The sequence below is a fragment of the Anolis sagrei genome, chromosome 2 (assembly GCF_037176765.1).
Source record: "Anolis sagrei isolate rAnoSag1 chromosome 2, rAnoSag1.mat, whole genome shotgun sequence".
NCBI lineage: Eukaryota > Metazoa > Chordata > Lepidosauria > Squamata > Dactyloidae > Anolis > Anolis sagrei.
The window spans coordinates 222,533,866-222,556,189 of NC_090022.1; the positions used below are offsets into that span (position 1 = coordinate 222,533,866).

General features: G+C 42.4%; 1 protein-coding gene across 2 annotated transcripts in view; it reads right to left on the minus strand.

Moving 5' to 3' along the window:
• TRPM3 (transient receptor potential cation channel subfamily M member 3) overlaps window positions 1-22,324 on the minus strand; it is a 429,447-nt gene that overhangs the window by 76,641 nt on the left and 330,482 nt on the right. For both annotated transcript variants that reach the window (XM_060762212.2, XM_067464427.1), the window contains exon 9: window positions 1,451-1,523. In XM_060762212.2, coding sequence (XP_060618195.2) covers window positions 1,451-1,523 — 73 coding nt within the window. The remainder of the gene's footprint in view (window positions 1-1,450; window positions 1,524-22,324) is intronic.

Below are 22,324 nucleotides of genomic sequence, written 5' to 3' on the forward strand. Positions count from 1 at the left end.
AGACTACAGGGAACTGTTGAAGGGGTGAAGGGTGTGGTCAGTGCTTTCTTAGAATGTCCTAAAGGAGGCAGTTGTGAGGCTACTTGACAGACCATATCTCCCAGTACAAACCTGCCCAGGTCCTGATAGCCTCAGGAGAGGCCCTCCTCTTAGTCTCACATCCATCTCAAGCATGGTTGGTGGGGACGCAAGAGATGGTCTTCTTGGTGGCTGTCCCTAATCATTGGAACTCTTTGCCATCATAAGTCATTTTTTATTTATGACGATCCTAATCGAAACCACCATAGGGTTTTCTTTGAAATATTTGTTCTGAGCAGGATTACCTTTGTCCTCCTATGAAACTATGACTGTGTGACTTGCCCAAGGTCACCCAGTGGTTTTCCATGGCTAAATGGTCTGCAGGTCCATAGCCAGGATTTTGATTCGAGGGGGGGGGGGTGTGAGTTTGTTTCGGGGGGGGGGGCTGAGTTTGAGTGAAAGAGGGTCTACCCTAGCAAACCTTTTGTATCATTACCCCAATACCCCCATGCATATGGGATATATTGAGTAGGGTGATCAGATCATGATATGAATAAACATAACAGTTTAAATAATGCACCAGTAAGGCCAAGGCCTTTTCGCGAACCACCATGAGAATTTCGGGGGGGGGGGGTGAAGCCCCCCAAGCCCCCCCCCCCCCCCCGGCTACATGCCTGATGGTCTGTATTCTTATCGGCAGCCTCCAGTCCACTGTAGAACCAAGAGAGAGTCCCAACCATACAGCGTCACTGAACCCCTTACTTTGATGGGGCAGAAGGGAGCAGGAAGGAAGGCATTGCCCCTTCCTTTCCCCATCCCTTCTCCCCTATTGCTCCACTGCCTCAGCTAACATCATGTGTATCACCAAGGGAGGACCACCATCCATTTCAAGGCTGGGGGCACAGCACTAGATTGGTTGGCTGGAGGAAGCTAAGAGTGGTCATCCAGTGTTTCCCTTCTCCCTCTGCAATGTCCTAGGCAGTATTCTGTGTCCCTGGGCCAAACTGCCAGGGAACAAGGGATGGCTATGAAAACAGCTGTGGCTGGTTCCTTCTTGGAACTGACCCAACTGTTTACATGGCCCTGAAGTCATGGTTTGCTTCAGCGTCTCCAGAGCAATCTAGAACATTTCTTAATGTGGTTCATGGCCACGCTGATCCAAATGAGCTCCATTCGTCATATTGCTGCCATGTAGCTGATTCCCCGCCCTCCCCACAGCCCTCTTGGGGATAAGATGTGCCCATTATCTTCTGGGAAACAATCTGTAACAATAGAGCATTTAGTGGGGTAATAGTTCTATTATGACTCTTTGCTAGTAACAATAGGTCATGTCACATTTGGTCCAGAACTGAAAAATACAGGATGGGAATGTATGAAAGAGAGGGAGAGAAATTAACCCAAATTCATACAGGCTTCCTAGACAGAAAATTACCTTTCAGCAATGCTGTCAAAATAGCCAGATCAATGTCTTGATGTCCTTCTGATCCCATGCGAAACACTGTAATCTGAAATACAAAAATCAATTATATTTTTGGAGACAGTTTTCCTCACAGTATAGTACTTAAAATATAAGCACAATGCCATTGGATCAGTGAAGAAAATACAGCCAGCCCTTCACATTTGCAGGTTTGGCTTCGGTAGATTTGACTATAATGTTTTCTCTAGAAATCTCTAGGTCTTCCAGATGAAGTTGAGTGCAAAGCCATGCAGGAGGACCTAGAGATTCTTAGGGAGGTGTTCGCTCACATTAAAAAAAGCTTTTTTAATCATGGTTTTTCCACATCCACGTCGGTCCTAAATTCCTAATCCAAGGGATTACAAAGAGCTAAATGCATAGTCATTTCGGTATAATCCAGAAGTTATTTTTGGACTTTTTTTGTCATGTCAGGAGCAACTTGAGAAACTGCAAGTCGCTTCTGGTGTGAGAGAATTGGCTGTCTGCAAGGATGTTGCCCAGGGGATGCCCGGAAATTTTTGATGTTTTTAAATCATTCTTGTGGGAGGCTTCGCTCATGTCCCCACATGAGGAGCTGGAGCTGATAGAGCATGGGTCCTCAAACTTTTTAAACAGAGGGCCAGGTCACAGTCCCTCAAATGGTTGGAGGGCCGAATTATAATTTGAAAAAATCATAAATTAATTCCTATGCACATTGCATATATCTTATTTGTAGTGCAAAAAAACCCCCCTAGTTTAAAACAATACAATAATTAAAATGAAGAACAAGTTTAACAAATATAAACTTATTAGTATTTCAATGGGAAGTGTGGGCCTGCTTTTGGCTGATGAGATAGGATTGTTGTTGTCCTTGTTGTGTGCTTTCAAGTCCTTTCAGACTTAGGTTGACCTTGAGTGAGGGCCGGGTAAATGACCTTAGGGGGCCATATCCGGCCCCCGGGCCTTAGTTTGAGGACCCCTGTGATAGAGGGAGCTCATCCGAGCTCTCCCTGGATTTGAACCTGTGACCTGTTGGTCTTCAGTCCTGCCGGCACAGGGGTTTAATCCTCTGCACCACCGGGGGAGGGGGGGCCGCTCCTATTTTTGGGACTGCAAATAAGGGAATCCTGCAACAGATCAGGGCAATTACCATGCTGACTGTGTGATCCCTGAAGTGGCAAAGTAACTTTTCTAATCTCTGATGCAATGTCGAGGCTTGAAGGGTGCTTAAACAGGGACATGTTGAGGACAAACAGAATTGTGTAGAATTAACGTAACTTAGAATTTCAAGGCTGGATATTGCAGCAAGGATGGGAGAAGCAAGCAGACCAGGAATAAAGATACAATGGAGCCAGAGGAGTTTGAAGTTTCAGAACTGAAAAGGAATATTTATTTGTCTATTTTCAGTCCTGCTTTCCTACCGCAATAAGGAATAAACTATTATGGTGCTTAACTCAGAGGGATTCCCTTTCCTTAGCAATTCTAGAGAGCAAGTGGTTAAAAAACAGTGCATTCCGTCTCAGGAAGCCACTAACAGGGCAGTGACCTAATTTTGCTGTGAAAATGTCATCATGATTTGCATCCCTTGTTGCCAATTAGGAAATAATTTATTGCTGCTGCCCATCTCTTCCAACACTATAAAAGTAACATTTTCCATTTGAAAAAATGCATTATTTAAGCCTCTGTAAAGAACAATAGAATTGCAACTGATGACAAAAAACTGGAAAGCTATGGGAAAAATTATCAGGTACATATTGTTCTGTCATTGCTGAACAAATGAATATATGCCAAATAATCCCCTAAGGAGACAGCATGCATCTTTGAGTCGGAGGCTGCCAAGCCTGAAAACACAGGATAATTATTACCTAGTACGATAACAGGAATGAAATATTGGAATTGTATGTTACTATAAACCGCTTTGGTGATGGTTAGCAGCCACCTAGAATTAAGCCTGTTCACACAGGATCAACAGAATTGCCATGGCAACCAGCCTGATATTAATATTTTCTGCTTTGTCATCAACCAGCTCAAAACTGGCAAGGGATTTGCAAGATATGCAGATAAAAGACATGGTCTCCCTGACAAAAGCCTCCAGCCCCTCTTTCTTGTTGGTGTTTGTGTTACAGCAGGAAAAGTTTAGTGAATGGCTGACCTCAATAACCATTTATCAATCATCTGTATAAACAGATAATCATACTCTATACACACTGTACATAAAAGGAAAAGATCTTAAACCAAGTTTCATTATTCTGATACAGCTTTTTTTTTTGCTGGAAGACATTCGATAGCCAAACAAGCTGTCAGAATTTAAAATAGAATTAAAAACCTATCTCTTCTGACAAGCCTATCCAGTCAATTTTAAACTATGAATTTTAAATGCACATTTATGGGTATGCATTATTATAATGTTTTAAAATCTTATGTCTTTTAATATATGCATTTCAATAGTTGTGCACGCGCACGTGTGTGTATGAATATACGAAGGTCTAGTCATGTCCAACTAGACCTTCGTGGTGCTCATCTCCATTACTAAGCCGAAGAGCCGGCATTGTCCATAGACACCTCCAAGATTATATGACTGCATGGAGCACTGCTACTGTCCCACAGAAGCGTTGCCTATTGATCTATTCACATTTGCATGTTTTCAAACTGCTAGGCTGGGAGAAGCTGGGACTCACAATGGGAGCTCACTCCTGCTCCCAGATTCGAACCACCAACCTTTTGGTCAGCAAGTTCAGCAGCTCAGTGGTTTAACTGTGCCACCAGGGGGGCTACATTATAGTTAGATAGATAGATAGATAGATAGGTAAAACATGCCATTTATTATTATTATTATTTTACTGACACAGAAACACAGTATGACACAGCAAATGATATATATATGCTGGATTTTGTATCACAAAATCACAAGTCAAACACTTCCCAAGCATTTAGGACTGTGTGATGCTGCCGCTGCTGCTGCTGCTGCTGCTGATGATGATGATTATTATTGATATTTAGTTTTGTAGTAGTAAGGGATTGAGATGGGGGGAATACCGGATTAAATGTACCGAACAGCATGCAAAAATAAGTTATGGACTGGGGTGAAAGTTGATCTCCCTGATGAATGTATCAAGAGCTTCACTATATATATGCATCCCTCCTCTTTTTAGATCTAAAAAGGACTTTAAATGGCATTTCCAGGACCTTATAACTGTATTATATTATTTTGTATGGTGCTCTGGTCAGCAGTTCAGCTGTTGCATTTTGCATTAACTATAGTTTTTCAGATGTCTTAAAGGCCAGTCCTACATAAAATTTACTATGGTAGTTTGAGAAGTTACCAATACATTTCAATGGAATCATGGAACACACACACATCCTGAAAGACAACATAATAATTTACTGTACCATAAGTGAATTAGAGGTTGCACTGAATTGCAAGTTTCTCTCCCCCCCCCCCCCCCCCGGTACAATTTATACCAAAGAGCAGATGATAATTCAAATATAATTTCATTTTATACTCTTTTACAGCTGATATCCTTTGTTACAGTAAGCCAATCGATATTTAATTGTGGATTAAACGACTGAAAGATAAATAATGGTTCATAACAGTAGGAAACAATATTATTCAGTCATATTCAGATGGATCTGGACACTATTGTACAACTATATTAACATGGATCCTCAACAAAAATAATACATTGGATTGATTGTGCTTGTAATAATGTGGCTTGAGCTGCAGATTATATATCTATATCTGTATCTATATCTATATCTGTGTGTGTGTGTATAAACAGTAGTATAATTTCATTTGGCAACCAGAAGTTCATCCACAGGAGATGTTTGCATTGGTTTGGTGCTACTTAATTAACTGTATTTTTTCCTATTGATTCTAAGGGCAGATCCACACAGCATGCAGAGCGCGCATACTCCTGGATATTCGTAAAGGGCATCCAAATGATGACCCACGAAATCCTCAGTACTTTTGCCACAAAACAGAAAAACTCTGCTTTGTGGTGAGATTACTTGTCAGTGGGTTTATTCCGCGCCTTCTTGGAAGGTACAGGGTAAACCCACTATGGCCGCTGTCTGGACTGGACAATCAGAAGTCCTGGGACTTCTGAAGGGCCCATTTGCACAGCCGTCTCACATTTTCCAGGCTGAATCAGACCCAGGAAATGTGAGAGGGCTCTAACTCCCTCCTCAAACACCTTTAAAAAGCGTTAAAAAAAATCAAAATTACTTACGGGGCTGACATTTCCCTTCTGGCATCTTGTCTCTCTCCTGGTGTTTAGGAATGATGCGCCAGGAGAAGGGGAGGAGGAGGAAGATCACTCTTGCCCCCCCCCCCCTTTTCTGGTACTTCATTTCTAAGCACCAGGAGAAGAATGGGCAGAAGGGAAATGTTGGCCCCATAAGTGATTTTCTTTTTTAAATGCTTTAAAAAGGTGTTTGGGGAGGGAGTGGGGGTTGTCTCCCTGTTCTCCTGGTAAAGGTAAAGGTAGTCCCCTGACATTAAGTCCAGTCATGTCTGACTCTGGGGTGTGGTGCTCATCTCCATTTCTAAGCCGAAGAGCCAGCGTTGTCCATAGACACCTCCAGGTCATGTGGCCGGCATGACTGCATGGAGCGCCGTTATCTTCCCGCCGGAGCGGTACCTATTGATCTACTCACATTTTTGCATGTTTTCGAACTGCTAGGTTGGCAGAAGCTAGGGCTGACAGTGGAAGCTCACGCCGCTCCCCGGAATCTAACCTGCGACCTTTCGATCAACAAGCTCAGCAGCTCAGTGCTTTAACCCACTGCGCCACCGGGGGCTCCTCTGTAGGTACCAGGAAAACATGTAGAAAATGCCCTGGGTTGGCGCAGACTTTCCCGCTGTGTGGAACCGTCCTCAGTCACCTTGAGTGTTATTCTTGGGAGAAAGTTGGGATTTTGTTATATTATATTGCCTTCTTCTATTCTAAACAATACTCAATACAGCACAATTCCATAAGAACCAGTTTCCTTGAGCAGTCAGTTTTGAAAGGTCTACCAGAAGAAACAAGTTTTAACCGGGATGATTCAATATAAAAGTCTTAACCTGCCAGATATACATTCAGTACAGAATGAAAGAATCAAATGTGTGTTCCAGCTTGATCTCCACAAACAACTTGCTTGTAAGCTTAGATGGAACATGAAAAAATATAGAAGCTGATTGTTTTTTGTTCCTTTCATTCTAACTCTATGAATTTTTATTTCCACTTTTAATGTAATTTCTCAAAGGATTAGAGTGAGTGAACACCCAGAGAAATAATTAGCTACTTATTCAAACACTTTTCTTGTGTTTACTGAAGCTTCAATGCAATACTTAGGGTGAGTTACTTAAGAAATTTGGCCTAAATCCAATAGCTGGAATATAAAATAAACACAGAGAATTGTCTCCCATTTCTACTGTGTAGTATCCTGCCCCAATTTACTGCCACGTGCACCTCCATCAGTTTTGAAAGCCACATGGACCTCCATTAAGTAATTACATGATAGTGGGTTGCTGTGAGTTTTTTGGGCCTTATGGCCATACAGCCTGAATAACTCACAGCAACCCAACCATTCAGGCCATGAAAGCCTTTTACAACACATAGTTACATGATATCATCCTATGGAAAAGGGGAGAGAGCAAGGAGGGAAAAGTCCTAATTCCCCTTTAGGAACCTGTCTCCTACCACAAGCTGAAGCAAAGGGGACTGTTGGGGTGCAAAGCAAACTGAAAAAGCCTGCAGATCTGCCCCTGTCAACTGCCCCACCAAGTCTGCTCTCCTTCATGAGGGCCTTCAAATTTCCCCCTGCACCTTAGGTTTTGTCTTCCAGTTGCAGGTAGGCCAGCTTGGTTGCTTTCACTATATCGGCTAGTGCTACTATTGCAATGTAAATTGGTGGCAATAGCAGTGTGAATAAATCGTCAAGGTAGGCAATAGCAGTGTGAATAAACTGTCAAGATTTGGTTGAGATAGTGCTTGCAGTTCTGGAGGGACTCTTAATTTTTACTTCTCATAGACTTAGTATGGGGATTTGAGTAACCAGTTAAAATTCTTGAGTAAACCAGGTTTTTTAAAAAACTTGAGAAAAATTCGGTAGTGGTTTGAACACCTCAACACCCCCCCCCCCCGGGCTACAGATCTGCTCATAAGTAAATCCCACTGAGTTCAATAATGTTTACTCCCAGAAAAGTATTCATAAGCAAGTTCTAGCACATTCCATAGTGCCCAGGTAAGTAGGCATAGGACTGAAGACATTGGGTACTTCCCGGGACATGTCTACTCATAGGCAAGTCCCACTGGGTTCAATAGGGCCTATTTCTAGGAAAATTGTATAGTGATTGCTTCATATGTATCATGTTACTACCATACTACTCAAAACGAGATCTAAAGACAAGCAAAGTTTCCAATTTCAGAGTGGAAAATAACAACAACAACATCAACATCATCATAATGGTGCTGTCTTTCTTGGCTTCCATGTAGTGCAGATGGGTCTCCTGATACTTGCAGTCCCCACTCTGCCCCAATTTTCTCCCATCCCAATTCTGTCTGCAAGACACACCAGAAAAAAAAGTTCAGACATTTAAAAGATCGGATTACATGGTAGGCCAAGACTGAGATGGGTAAAACTGGATTATCTCCTTGTGTTGATTCAGCCTGATTTAACTGGTGAATCTAAAAATGCAAAATGAACATGTGTGTAAATCCCATTTATTCAATGGCTCTGAAATTAGACCTCAGCCAATATGTTTAATGAGGCTTAATCCTAGATAAGCTCGTCCAGGATTGCAGTCTTTACTATGTTTTCCTGTCTCTCTCTTTCCCCACGTCCACCTGTTGATTAACTTTCTGAAATGCTGCTTCCCAAATCCCCAGGTAATGGCAGACCATTGTGTTCAAGGCAAAAGCGTCTTTAGAAAGCAATCAGAAATGATTCATTGATGGAGGAAAAGTGATCTGTAAATGTAACTTAATATGCTGAACTCTTCAAGAACAAGTCATATGCACACACCTGTACACTGGCAGCATCTGTCTCTACACAGTCTAAACTAAGAATTTATGTGGAGGAGGAAAATCAGCAAAAAATACAAACTATCATAATTTAGGGAGCAAAACCAAGGGTACAACTTGATGTTCCATTTTCTGAGCAGGGGTGCAAGATCAGATCCATGGTCAGTATATGAGGCATGGAGTTGATCTGGGTTAACATGGACCAATGCCTCTTAATAATGCCTTGACCTGCATTACCTGAAGTCACTGGAAAATCCAGAGCTTTGCCAAAACTCCAGATTATCCAGCAACTATGGGACTGTGTAATGAATTGTGCTGCATCCTATGATTCTATGCCATCCAGCTTTCCGTGGGCTAAGTGCAAAGGGATGGTATCTATCTTGCTCCCTTCAAACATATCTTAGTGGTGCCCATCAGATAGCAAAATGAAAAAAGGTAGCACTTCTTGAAACATGGAATGACAATATCCAGTGCACTGACATTGGGAGAGGAGAGGTGGATTCCTCTTCTTACCACTCCCCTGACTACTCAGTGTACTGGATATCATCTTTCCAGGTGCCAAACCATTGTGCGACACCATCTTGGTGCCTGGTGGGCATCGCTAAGATAAGTTAGAGAGGGGCAAAGTCTCCTGCCTCAAAAGAAATCCAAAGGCTTTGTAGCCTTAACATAGCAATTTTCCCATTTAATTTTCTTTTTCCAACAGTTTGCTCATAAAAGGAGTAGATATGAATTACATTCCGATGTCTTTCTGAAAGGACAAGGAGTGATAATGTATCATGGTAAAGCATACAAGTACACTACAAGGCATTTTCTTCTATTTGTCCCAAGAGGGCAAGCCTAAAGGAAACAAATTAATTCTTCAAGACCAAGATGGATGGAGTCTGCTGTCAACAAAACAGCAATCTAAAGACTCGGGATAAGGCACAGAAGCAATGGCAATCAGGCAAAACTACTGCCTGTTCAAAGAGTGAATCTTAAGGCACTGCAGGTGCTCTATCAGCCCCTTTGGCGTATCTTTTGCTATTGCTTCCTCACTCCACTTTAGAAAAGCTAGAGGCATTTAGAATGAACAAATGCTTGACTCAGAATTATAATTGTTCATGTTTATTTAACATCTGTTGATTATTTTGCAGGTGTCTCATCAATGTAAAACTGCTTTTACATTACCAATAGAAACTGCTCATGCAGGGTAAGTATCTTCTGTTCTTGGGCAGACTTATTAATACATTATGGTTCTCTTAGCAGAAGAGCTTCTACTCCAGAATGCCTTAACATTTATAATTCAGCTGCGTATGGCTGAATATTTTAGTGAAAAAATTTCCCCTGGCACCCAAATAAAAAAGAGAATGAGAATGTGAGCGAAAAAGAGATGACAGAGAGAAGAGAAGAGAGGGAATGTCTGCGCATCAAATGATGAAGGATGATCTGTTTATAAGGAAAATGTAGTACATAGACATTTGATTGCAGAACATTATGCAGATGTTATGAGTACATTTATTATTTTCACCAGGAATGAGAACTCCAGTGGCCACACTGAAGCACTTTGTTTCTTTTGGATAGGAAGACAATGGAAACTTATGGCATACATCCCAGGATACAGCCTGCACATGTTGGTGAAATATCCTGAAACATCAGAATTAACAGACTGGAATTACAATGAAAACAAACTGGGATTATTCAATAGCATGTGAGGGCTAAATATACCAAACATACAGCATTTTAAACATTTGCTTGGAATTTTTCCAGTTTGTACAATTTTGTTTCATTATATTCAGAAGGCAGCTACAAATGGATTTCTCCAACTCATTTTGATAATGGTCATACAATGAGTATGTTTTGCCCAAGGTCAGCCAGTTGCAATGACATTTTTGCTCTTTTGGAGTGTAGCTTATGTGGATATGGGCAGTGGGGATTTCCTGGCAGGTCAGAGAAACCTTATTATACTGTCAAACAGACCCAATCAGTTGTCCAGGACACCAGATTGACTCTGCTTCACTTGTGCAACTGTCCAGGAAACAAAATCTCTAGACAGACCTACACATGTGACTAAGGTGATGAACACACGATCTTATATAAAGTCATGCTTTAAATACACATTTGTATGACCACTTAAACTGATTGAACATAAAAATGAACAAAATCTGGCTACCAGTATTAAAAAAAAACCCTCTAAAATCAGGACAGTAAATAAAGAGGAACACTCCAAAATCAGGGAAATTCCAGAGAAGAATAAATCAGGGCCAGCTAACACCTCCCAACAAGGATCCCCAGGAAGCAATCAGCCAGGCTTTGAAGTTACAAGGCCATTAAATACTAATCAAGATGGCCAATTGCAACATTCACGCTTGCCTCAAGCAGATAAGAGTTCTTTCTCCCACCCTGGACATTCCACAGATATATAAACCTCACTTGCTCAGTTTGCAACAGACCTCACAACCTCCGAGGATGCCTGCTCATAGATGTGGGTGAAATGTCAGGAGAGAATGCTTCTGGAACATGGTCAAACAGCCCAGAAAACTCACAGCAACCCACTGATTGAACCTGGCTATATGCTTCTATGCTTTTCCATTTTGTCCAGCTGATCTACCATACATTTACAGGTTGTTTGAAAAAGATGGACCTGATTTGAAATCAGAATATCTCTGCAACCACAAACAAACCATGAATGAAACTTTTACTGCTTCAAAGATTGGGGCATCGAGTTTCAAAGGAATACTGGTAGATGCCTCTCCCAGAGCACAAACAGCTGCTAGCCTGTGGTTGAGAACACTCTGGTCGAATCCCATTGTGGTAGTCTTCATTGCCACAGCAGAATGCAAAGCTCAAGGTACACCACCAGCCAGCATCATATGATTTTTGGCCATTTAGCAAGACCACATCCTACAAAAGTAATTTTTAAACCATGCAGATACGCTGCAAAAAAAAAAAAAAAAGGCTGATCATTGTGATGTGTTTGTCTTTATTATGGGAAGGGGAAAATAAGTAGTTAAGACTAATTACTGCCAAGCTTTGCCAAAATGTCACATCAGTGGAAGAATTCTAGTGCTTCTAAGGCAGGCATGGGCAAACTTTCTAACTTGGGGGCTGCACGCTACTCTCCCTGCTAGGCTTCCCGGTGATGATAAGAAATAAGGGAAGGACAAAGGAAAGAGAGAAGGAAGGAAGGACCAAAAGGAGGAAATGAAGGATGGGAGGAGAAAGAGGGAGAGAGGGAAGGAGGGAGGAAAGAGGGAAGGAAAGAGAAGGAAGGAAGGACAAAAAAGAGGGAAGGAGGAAAGGCTGGAAGGGAAGGATGTAAGGAGAAAGAGGGAGAGAGGGAGGAAGGAGGGAAGGAATGAAGGACAAAAGGGTGGAAGGGAAGGATGGAAGGAGAAAGGGAGGGGAAGGGAGGAAGGGAAGGAGGAAGGAAAGAGAGAAGGAAGGAAGGAAGGACGAAAAGGTGGCAGGTAGGAAAGAGAGAAGGAAGGAAAGAAAAAAGGGAAGGAAGGAAGGAGAAAGAGGGAGAAAAGGAAGGAAGGACGAAATGGTGGAAGGGAAGAAAGGATGGAAGGGAAAGAAGGAGGTAAGGAAGGGACAGAGGGAGGGGAGGAAGAAGGAAAAGGAGACAGGAAGGAAGAATGAAAGGGTGGAAGGGAAGGAGAAAGAGGGAGGGAAGGAAAGAGGGAAGGAAGGATAGGATGGTGAGAGAGAGGATGGCTTGAGAAAAGAGCCTGAGGGGCCATATCTGGCCCCTGGGCCTGGGTTTGCCCATACCTGTTCTAAGGTGTGGGGCAGGAATCCCTAAACAGCCTTTAATGCGGCTTCTTTACAAATGTGCTGGCAGCAATTACAGGGATGTTTCTCTTTCTAGAATAAGCGTTGCAACAGGTGGTCTCCAGAGAGTTAGTAATCTGCAATGTTTTTACCTAGAATCCAGGTTGACATTCAAAAGGTACTGATTCAATGTTTTATTCAATATGCCACTCAGTTTCTCTTTTGCTATTAACCTACTTAAGTCAGTTTTTGTGTGAAGGGAGAAGTGCAAAGGAAGCTCGATCCTACAGTGAAAACATCTAAGACACTCTGTTTATTTCAAACGTAGTAGCTTTGTTCTGCATTTAAAATATTCAGTGAGGCCACATTTATTAGTCACATTCCTCTTAGTGAATTAATCTGAAACCTTATCAGTATTTCACATCCATCCAAGTGGTTCTGAGGATGAAGGACCACGTTCTCACTGTTATCTTTCCCAAACACCAACAGCTTCATCTGTGTCAAGATGCTTTAACCTTATCACCACAAGTCAGCTCACGTGATTTGCCTTCCTTTCCTTGTGGATCCATTTATAGGGTGCATTTCTTGTCAGATGCCCAGGGGACATAGACTCATTTATACTGCTAAATTGCTACTTTGAGCCCTCAGGAAAAAAGTGGAAGAGAAATAGACATAATAAATAAATAACATGCATATATTCTAGGGTAAATTCAGGTTAACTCCAAAATGAAGTGATAAGAAATGGCAGCTAGTAAAGAATAAAATTATTCTCTGCCACAGAAAAAGCTACATGGCTCTGTGTGCAAGTAGCAGATTGAAAGCACACATGATACTCCTGAGCAAATAGAGATTTTGCTACCGACTGTGGAGAACAGTGAGTGATCACTGTATCACAAAACCATGCGTTTGAATAACTATGGTTGGTTCTACACTGTCATATAATCCAGTACCTAATCCTAGGACTGGATCTACACTGTCATATAATTCTGATTATCAAAGCAGATAATCAAGGTTATCTGCTTTGAACTGGGTTACAGGATATGAGTTTACACTACTATATAATTCAGTTCAAAGCACATAATCTAGATTTTTATATGGCAGAGTAGAGGAGGTCTGAGTTATTTTCTTTGAACTGGATTAATTGTATCTTCACTGCCATATAATCCAGTTCAAAGCAGATAATCCAGGATCAGATACTGGATTATATGGTGGTATAGAAGGAGCCCAAGAAGCTACCTCTTATGCAATTGAGATTCCACGAAAATTTGCAACCAGGCTAACTATAACCAGAATAATATGTTGTAGTTATCTTCACAAAGAACATGAGAGTTCCTCAGAAGCTTATCAGAGTGTTCTCGTGACTCTTTGTTTACTTATATATTTTGATTTGCCTCCTGTGTCTCTTCCAGAAATAAGATCCAGGGCAGATGGTTCCCAACATGGTTTTAAAAAATGTTCAAATATGAATGTGATATATTATTAAAAGCATAAAAGGAAATAGGGAGGGGAAAGGGGAATTGAGTAGAACTTTATTTAATTGGTTAATTTCAGTGGTTCCCAATTGTTTATTGACCAGGGACCACTTGACCAGGGACCATTTGAGCAGGAACCACTTTGACCAGAGACACCACTGACCAGGGACCACTTTGACCAAGGACCACTCTCCAACTTTAGTACCAAAAGGGTTAAAAATCAGTTTTTGGTCAACTTTAGATTTGGTTTGGTTATTTGGGGTGCTGATTCAGAAAATTGCATTGGAGTGACCACATCAGCTCTAGTTTCTGATACAGAATGTATGCCATCCAGTAGTCACCATCTGCTCACTCACAAAAAACCATATTTAATAATCTTCGGCACTATAAAAGGGTTTTGCAAGACCAGTCACTATTGTTGCAATGGTGCAGTAATGGTGAGGTTGCGGACCATATTTTAGTTCTTGTGGACCACTGGTTGGGAACCACTGGTTTATTTTAACATGAGCTTTTGTGTTTCTCATAAGGTATTCAAATTCTCATGATTTTGTTCATCTACATCCCTACACGTTTACAAAGAAACAGAGAAGAAATGTGAATAATGAGTGGAGTGACCTCTTGATACATAATTAGAGAAATCTATTTTATGCTATCTATTTTGAAATGACTTAGCAGTAGGTCTTCCAAATATTGAACCAGAAGCTCTCTCAGTTTGGTAGGAGATGCAAAAACTAAGCCTGGGGCATTTTGTTCTGTCAATGAGCAGTGTCCCTCCCCTTGATTATAAAATACATTTTTACATAAGAGAGGGTTATTAACTATAAAATTTTATTTTCAAAAACAGTCACTTCCATTAAGCATGGTTATGTGAATAATGGCAATAGGACAGCTTGGCTGTGGGTCTGCTTCAGGAAATCAATTCAGTAGGTTACATTTTATATTGAAGGACACACTATTTGAGGAAAAACCTTCCTGAATTGGGTTGTCATTTGTGTCTCATTAAGCGCATTCAGCATCCTTAAAATCTGATTATGTAGGGGTTATTTACTACATCAATTATCCTGGGAAAATAGCCATTTTAACTTCATGGCAGGCTCTTATTTGCTTACACACTGAAGAGATGAATCACAGTTTGAAGTCAAGTAAAAGAGGAAAAGGAGTTATTGTAAAACCATCACTGTACAACTAACCAAAAAAGCAATAACAATGAATAGAATGTAGGACTTTCTGTAAACTAAATTGAAAAGCAGTAGATTTGAAATTGTGCACTGTTTTCCAGGTCAAGCATAGTGTGTGATAATTGCTGGAAAGACAACAAAAACTGTGTTTTCCAGGACACTCATGCCCAGTGTTGTGTGGTTTAACCAAAGGGATCATAAAGTTATCTTCTAGACCAGAGGTTCTCAAACTTTTCCACCACAAAGCCCTTTCTGAAGCAGAAGTTTATTGTGGAGCCATACAAAGTTTAGTATATTATATTATATGCATATATATCAGACATGGGCAAAGTTTTTGACCAACATAAACTTAACTGTATTTCAGTGGAAGACCTCAGGGGCCATCTAGTCCAACCCCCTTCTGCCATGCAGGAAAAGCATAATCAAAGCACCCCCAAAAGATGGCCATCCAGCCTTTGTAGTAATAACAATAATAATAAAAATACTTACTTACTTACTTACTTACTGAGGCGATCCCTCGCTTTCCGAGGATGATTGTCTTCCAATATTCTTGTGGGTCTGTATGTGGCTGTGGAGCCCTATTCTTGCTCTGCATCTTCTTCCGCAGTGAGGGCATTGGTTTCCAGGTGGAAGGCGGTCTCGGCCGGGGTTGGCTTGACGCGCCTTCCTCTTGGCACATTTCTCTTTTTCACCCTCCACTCGTGCCTCCTCAAATTCTGCAGCACTGCTGGTCACAGCTGACCTCCAGCTGGAGCGGTCAAGGGCCAGGGCTTCCCAGTTCTCAGTGTCTATGCCAGAGTTTTTAAGGTTGGCTTTGAGCCCATCTTTAAATCTCTTTTCTTGCCCTCCAACATTCCGTTTTCCATTCTTGAGTTCGGAGTAGAGCAGCTGTTTTGGGAGACGGTGGTCGGGCATCCGGACAACATGGCCGGTCCAGCGGAGTTGGTGGCGGAGGACCATCGCTTCAATGCTGGTGGTCTTTGCTTCTTCCAGCACGCTGACGTTTGTCCGCTTGTCTTCCCAAGAGATTTGCAGGATTTTCCAGAGGCAGCGCTGATGGAATCGTTCCAGGAGTTGCATGTGACGTCTGTAGACAGTCCACGTCTCACAGGCATGGAGCAGGGTTGGGAGGACAATAACAATTTATCTATATGGGCTTATATATCAGTTACTCTTAATCAGAAACATCACTTGCTTAAAATAGCAGTTCTTTCTTTTCTGACTTCATTATCTTATCATAGTCTCTTCACAAGCACAATAATCCTCTTATGTTCCTATAATAAAAAAGAAGCACTGAATTTCTTGGAGGTCTTATCTTCAATTGACAAAACCCAGTCATTTTTCAAATCCTGGTTTCTTTGAATGTTGACATCTAAATAAATGTTCAAATAGTTGAAAAGATTTCAGCATGTCGAAAGGAGAAACAAACTAATCAGGTTCTTCTAGCAAAAATAATGCAGTCTTTCTTTCCACAGGTCTCTCTCACTCATCTTGTTGCCTACATGGGCCAAATAAAATGTATTTAGCTTGAATCCGCAGCAGCCAGTCCATATGATATATGTTTGGTTCTGCAGCAGAAGTGTTGCTTCTAGATATTAATTTGGAGAAGAAAAACCACAGGTTACCCCAGAGCTTCCCAGAAACTCCAGAGTGTTTGCATGTTTAAGGTATGAATTGGGCTGGATCTGGGGCAATCCAGTGTACACAAGTCAAAAAGACTTGTGGCTGTTTTGCCAGTCAGAAGAGCTCCCCAGAAGAACCTTGCTGGCAACAACATTTCTGGTGGGTGCCCTGTTGTGACCTCACCACAAGTAAAGTCACCACAAGGTCTCTGGTCCTGTGGGTGATGACCAATGCCAATGCACTGTTAGCTTGGTCAACTGTGTGAATTCCAAAAGGGCTTTGGGAAGCATCCATGTCAGTATGTGTGGGCCCTCCACACTGTATCTAGGATAGCTTTGGAGCAGACTACTTCACAGACTACTGGTGTAGATGCAGCCTCTGTCTCTCCCCCTTTAAAAAATAAGGGGTTATTATTGAATGTATGTGACATTTCACTTGAAAAAAATCTCCTCTCCATGGAAATTAGGGTTATTCACCATCCTCAAAAAGGTTTCTTGGACTACGATAAGATCTGGTGTATTGATCCAATGGAAACATCTGAACAAGGTATGATTTGTAGATAGCCATAGAGGATGACAGAAGGACATGGGAAGGGATGGGAGTGAAAAGAGAAATAACTTGGATCTACAACCTGCTTATAATCTTTTGTTTCATTAGCAAATGTGAGCAGAGAATGAAGCAGATTATCATCTCTGATGTGTGTTTTCAATATGTCAGAATCCTCAAAGACAGAAGTACTATTTCTATAGGCTTGAGACACATTTCTAACAGGGAGCCCATCTCTTTTTCTCCAGTACCCTTGTCTGTTTTGAAAGACTAACAAGAAAGAACTTACCTGTTTTGAAAAAAAAGAAACAAAGAATTGATTGGTTTTTCTCCCTCCCACCCCCTGTTGTTTTTAGCTTCCACTGTTTTTGCTCCTTAGACTTCTCACTTTGTGATTTGAGTTTATAGCCAGACATAAAATTATGAATGCATATATATTAATATTAATAATTTTCTACCTAGAGAAAGGTGGGGTATTAAGTAAATAAATATTCTGTGTATAAAGTGTGGTTTTCTGTACACCTTGTATCTGAAGCTTAATTTTGTTGTTATGTGCCTTCAAGTCATTTTCACCCTATGGTGACCTTATCACAGAGTTTTCTTGGCAAGGTTTGTTCAGAAGAAGATTGCCATTGCTCTCCTCTGATGTTCAGACAGTGTATCTTGCTCAAGGTGGGTCTCATGGTTGAGTGGGAATCTGAACCCTAGTCTCCACAGTCACAGTTCAGTGCTCAATCTCCTAAACCACACTGGCCTCAGATTTCTCGCCACGTCCCCTAGGACCTATAATCCCTACTGGCAGTGCTGATTCCCATTGATCTGATATCTCAATGACTCTGATGTGAGCCATTGATGAGGATAATATACTCTTTGCTGGCATGGGAACTCCGTGAGGCATTTTTCATACTTATCAACCTGATATTCTATGAACTAGAGATAATGCATGACTGTTTCTGGAGGGAGAGGATGATTTTGGGGGGGGGGGGGGGGACAATGGAAAAGGAAATAGGGGATGAGGGCAATTACTTATAAAATCCTCTGCTCTCTTTTTTGAGAAATTGTAAAAATATACATACTGTATTAACTCTCTCAGGAGGAAATGTGACTATGTTATACTCTACTTGTTTGATCCTAATAAAAAGAAAAATCCCCCCCCCCCCCCGAGCTACCAGGGACTACAGCTCAAACAGTCTGCACAAAAGGCATATACTCTGCCATCTCTTTGCAGATGGCACACAACTCTACTACTCTTTTCCACCGTAATCCAAGGAAGCTCTCTGGATTCTGGATTGGTGCCTGGTAGCTGTGATGGACTGGATGAGGGCCAACAAGCTGAGACTCAATCCAGACAAGACTGAGGTCTTCCTGGTCAGTCGTGAAGCCAATCAGGGTATAGGGTGGCAACCTGTGCTCAATGAGGACACAGGTCTGCAATTTAGGTGTCCTTCTGGACTCATAGTTAACACCTGAAGCTCAGGTGGAGGCAGTGATTGACAGGACCTTCACACAGTTAAAACTTGTGCGCCAGCTGCGCCCATACCTCGAAAAGCCTGATTTGGCCGCAGTGGTCTATGCCTTAGTTATATCCAGAATGGACTACTGTAATGCACTCTATGTGGGGCTGCCTTTGAAGATGGTTCAGAAACTACCGTTAATGCAAAGGTTGGTTGCCAGATTACTAACTGAGGCTAGCTATAGGGAACATAGTATCCCCCTACTAAAATAGCTCCATTGATTTGTGACAAGTTTTCAGGCTCAATTCAAAGTGCAGGTAATTATATGCTCCAGGTCCAACTTATCTTTGAGACTGCATCTCTTTCTATGAATTGGCACGGGCTTTGAGATCAGCAGGGGAGGCCCTTCTTTTGCTCCCACCACTGTCTTGAGGGCAATTGGTGGGGATGAGAGAGAGGACCTTCTCTGTGGTGGTTCTCTGGCTCTGGAATACCCTCCAAAAAGAGATTAGATTAGCCCCCACCCTTGAATCCTTTCAAGTTAGCCTAAAAACATGAATTTTAAAGCAGGCTTTTGATCTTGAGTAGGCTGAAATGGGCCTACATGAGGTTGACACTCTGGTACTTTAGTTGTGAATTGATGGCAGCTAGTTTTAATTACAGATGGTCTGCGTTTTTAAAATTGTGTTATCTTATTTTTATGTGTTGATAGTGGTTGTTTTTTTTAATATAATTTTATGTGATATTATTTTATTCTCATGTACCGGCTATGTTGTGCTGAACCTCTGAGTACCTTGTCAGTCACCCCGAGTCCCTTTTAGAAGATGGTGCCAGGATATTAATAAAGTTTATTCTTTTGTATTATTATTCATGAAGCAATGGCCCACTCCAATTAAAATAGTAATTGTCACTCCTTCTTGTTATTAGTCCTCAGTGTCCCACTTATTATGCCACATGTCCTTCTCTCTGGAGTGGTGATTTTTCCTTTGGATTATGGTTGGAGTAAGAAGGGTTATACCTTCCTTCTTACATGCGGAGATCCCAATGGAATTCAGCCTGTCTTGTGCTGCTGTTAATTACAACAAGCTATTTCCCCTACATTTACTAGAGGCTTCCAAGTGACACATTTAACATCATGTTTAGTATGCCCTTGAGTTTCAGACACCTTGGGGTCAAATGAGAAAAATCAATACAAATAAAACAAAAGTCTCTTGTCCCTTTTCTCATGTCTTCTTGATCAGTATAGCTATACTCCTGGAACAACTACAGGAACGCATGAGCACGTTTTCATTTTGGAGTGGGTTTATGTAACAAGACCACATAAATCTCTACCATCAAAATATTCTAATGTAAACACACCACTATCAACTAGATTTTCTCAGCAAAGAGAGTAAATAAAAAGCTAGCAGGCAGAGGGGGTGGGGGACTGCTTTGTTTCTATCATGCATGCCAAACAGAGATGGGATTTTCTTGTATCCTTTTAGCTACAACTAATTAAACGTTTTTCCTTGCTTCTTTAATATGGAACATGGGCTCCCGGGATTCAATAGTCATCTTTCATGGAGCAGTAGTTTGCACCCATCTGCCATCTAAATTCCCGTCCTTATATGACCATAACTAACGTAGCAGAATAGTCTTCCTAAAGCCACTGGCACTATAGTAAAAAGAACACATAACCACTACTTAAGGTCTGGTCATGTTTATTTTGAGAGTGCTTAGGCATGTTTACCTAACCCCCCTCGATGGACTGTCACCTTGTCGTGGTGAGGGGGCTTGCGTGTTCCGATGAACCTGTAGGCACAACAACTGGAGTCGTGCACTCCCAGGAGTGGCTGCGGGGGAAGTTCCAGACCAAGCACAGTCTGAAGACCCAAAGACCTCAACGGCGGAGCAGGCGGAGGATAACATGGTACATGTTACAACGGCTGCGAAGGCGGAAGAAGGCTGCAACAGACTGAGAAGCCACGGTCATTGTGTTAAACTACATCACCAGTGGAACCTCACTCTGTGAAGTCTGTGTGTTGATCAGTTGTGCACTGACCTCCACACATTAAAAAAATCCACGCACAGGCGTCTTCCAAAGAAAATAAAAACCAACCAACCAAAGTCCCATGGCGATCAGCGAGTGGCGACGGGGGCAGGACTGTGAAATCTGGAAGCCCCTAGTCACAGACTGGCACATGGGCGGTGGGTACGGACTCAGTCGTTCTACCTCAAGGTCCGAGGCAGTTGAGTAGTTCGGCAGCTGTATCCGCGACTGAGCAGCCCTTTTTAGGACCCACTCTGCTCACCCCACACGGGGAGGGGGCTAGAAAAGGTGCCCTAAACATAGTCTGCCTCACTTATCCCTGACTGGACTGCCGCGTCCAGTGGGGTCACCATCCTGCGGCCAAAAAAGAAAAATGAACTTCGGTACGTGGAACGTACGGACTCTGATGGACAACAGTGGCAGTGAACGCCCCGAACGCAGAACTGCCATCATTGCAAGGGAGCTGGGACGCTTCAACATCGACATAGCAGCCCTTCAGGAGACCCGGAGAGCAGGAGAGGGACAGCTGAAGGAAGAAAAAGGAGGCTACACCTTCTTCTGGAAGGGACTGCCCGAAAAAGACCAAAGAATGCACGGAGTTGGCTTCGCCATCAGAAATGATCTGATGAAACATCTGTCCGAAGCACCCACTGGCATCAACGAACGACTCTCAACCCTCCGAATCGATCTTGCCAAAAACCAACGGGCAACCATCATAAGTGCCTATGCACCAACACTAGATGCTGACGAAGACATCAAGGAGAAATTCTACTGTCAGCTGGACACCGTCCTATCGGGGATACCTAAGGAGGACAAAATCATCCTCCTGGGGGACTTCAATGCAAGAGTCGGGTGAGACTTCGACCTGTGGCCAGGGACCATTGGAAAAGACGGGGTTGGAAACAGCAACTCAAATGGCATCCTGCTTCTCACCAAATGTGCGGAGCACAACCTTGTCATCACCAACACGCTCTTCCGCCAGAAAAACAAGTTCAAGACATCATGGAAGCACCCCCGGTCAAAGCATTGGCACCTCTTAGACTATGTAATCACACGCGCCAGAGACCGCCGTGACGTGCTCCTCACAAGAGCCATGATAGGTGCTGACGACTGCTGGACTGACCACAGGCTAATTCGATCCTCGATGGCTATCAAGATCGCCCCCAAGCGCAGACTCCAAGGAAGGAAGACAAGGCGCAAAATGAACACCCAAGCCCTTCAGGAGCCCTCCAGGTGAGCCCATCTCCAAACAGCACTCAAGGACCATCTACCCACAGAACACCCCGAAAATGTTGAGGAACATTGGAACAAACTGAAGACCTCCATCATCCAAGCCTGCGAAGAAACTATTGGATACCAAACCAAGAAACATCAAGACTGGTTTGATGAAAATGACATCGAGATCCAACAGCTAATTGACAAGAAAAGGAAAGCCTTCCAAGCATGGCAGAGAGACATCAACTGTGCTGCTAAGAAAAAGATCTATGCTAGTGCAAAAGCTGAGGTCCAAAGAAGGACAAGAGAACTCAAGAACATCTGGTGGACAAAGAAGGCCAAAGAAATCCAACACCTGGCAGATACCCATAATGCTCAGGGATTCTTCAAAGCCACAAAGGTAATCTATGGACCAAGAAACCATGGCATACAGCCTCTACGCTCATCAGATGGAACCAAACTCCTGAAGGACCAAAACTCAATCGCACTACGTTGGAAAGAACACTACCAAAGCCTCCTGAACCGCAGCTCCAATGTGGCCGAAGAGGTCCTCTCACAAATCCCACAACAACAAACCAGGGATGAGCTTGC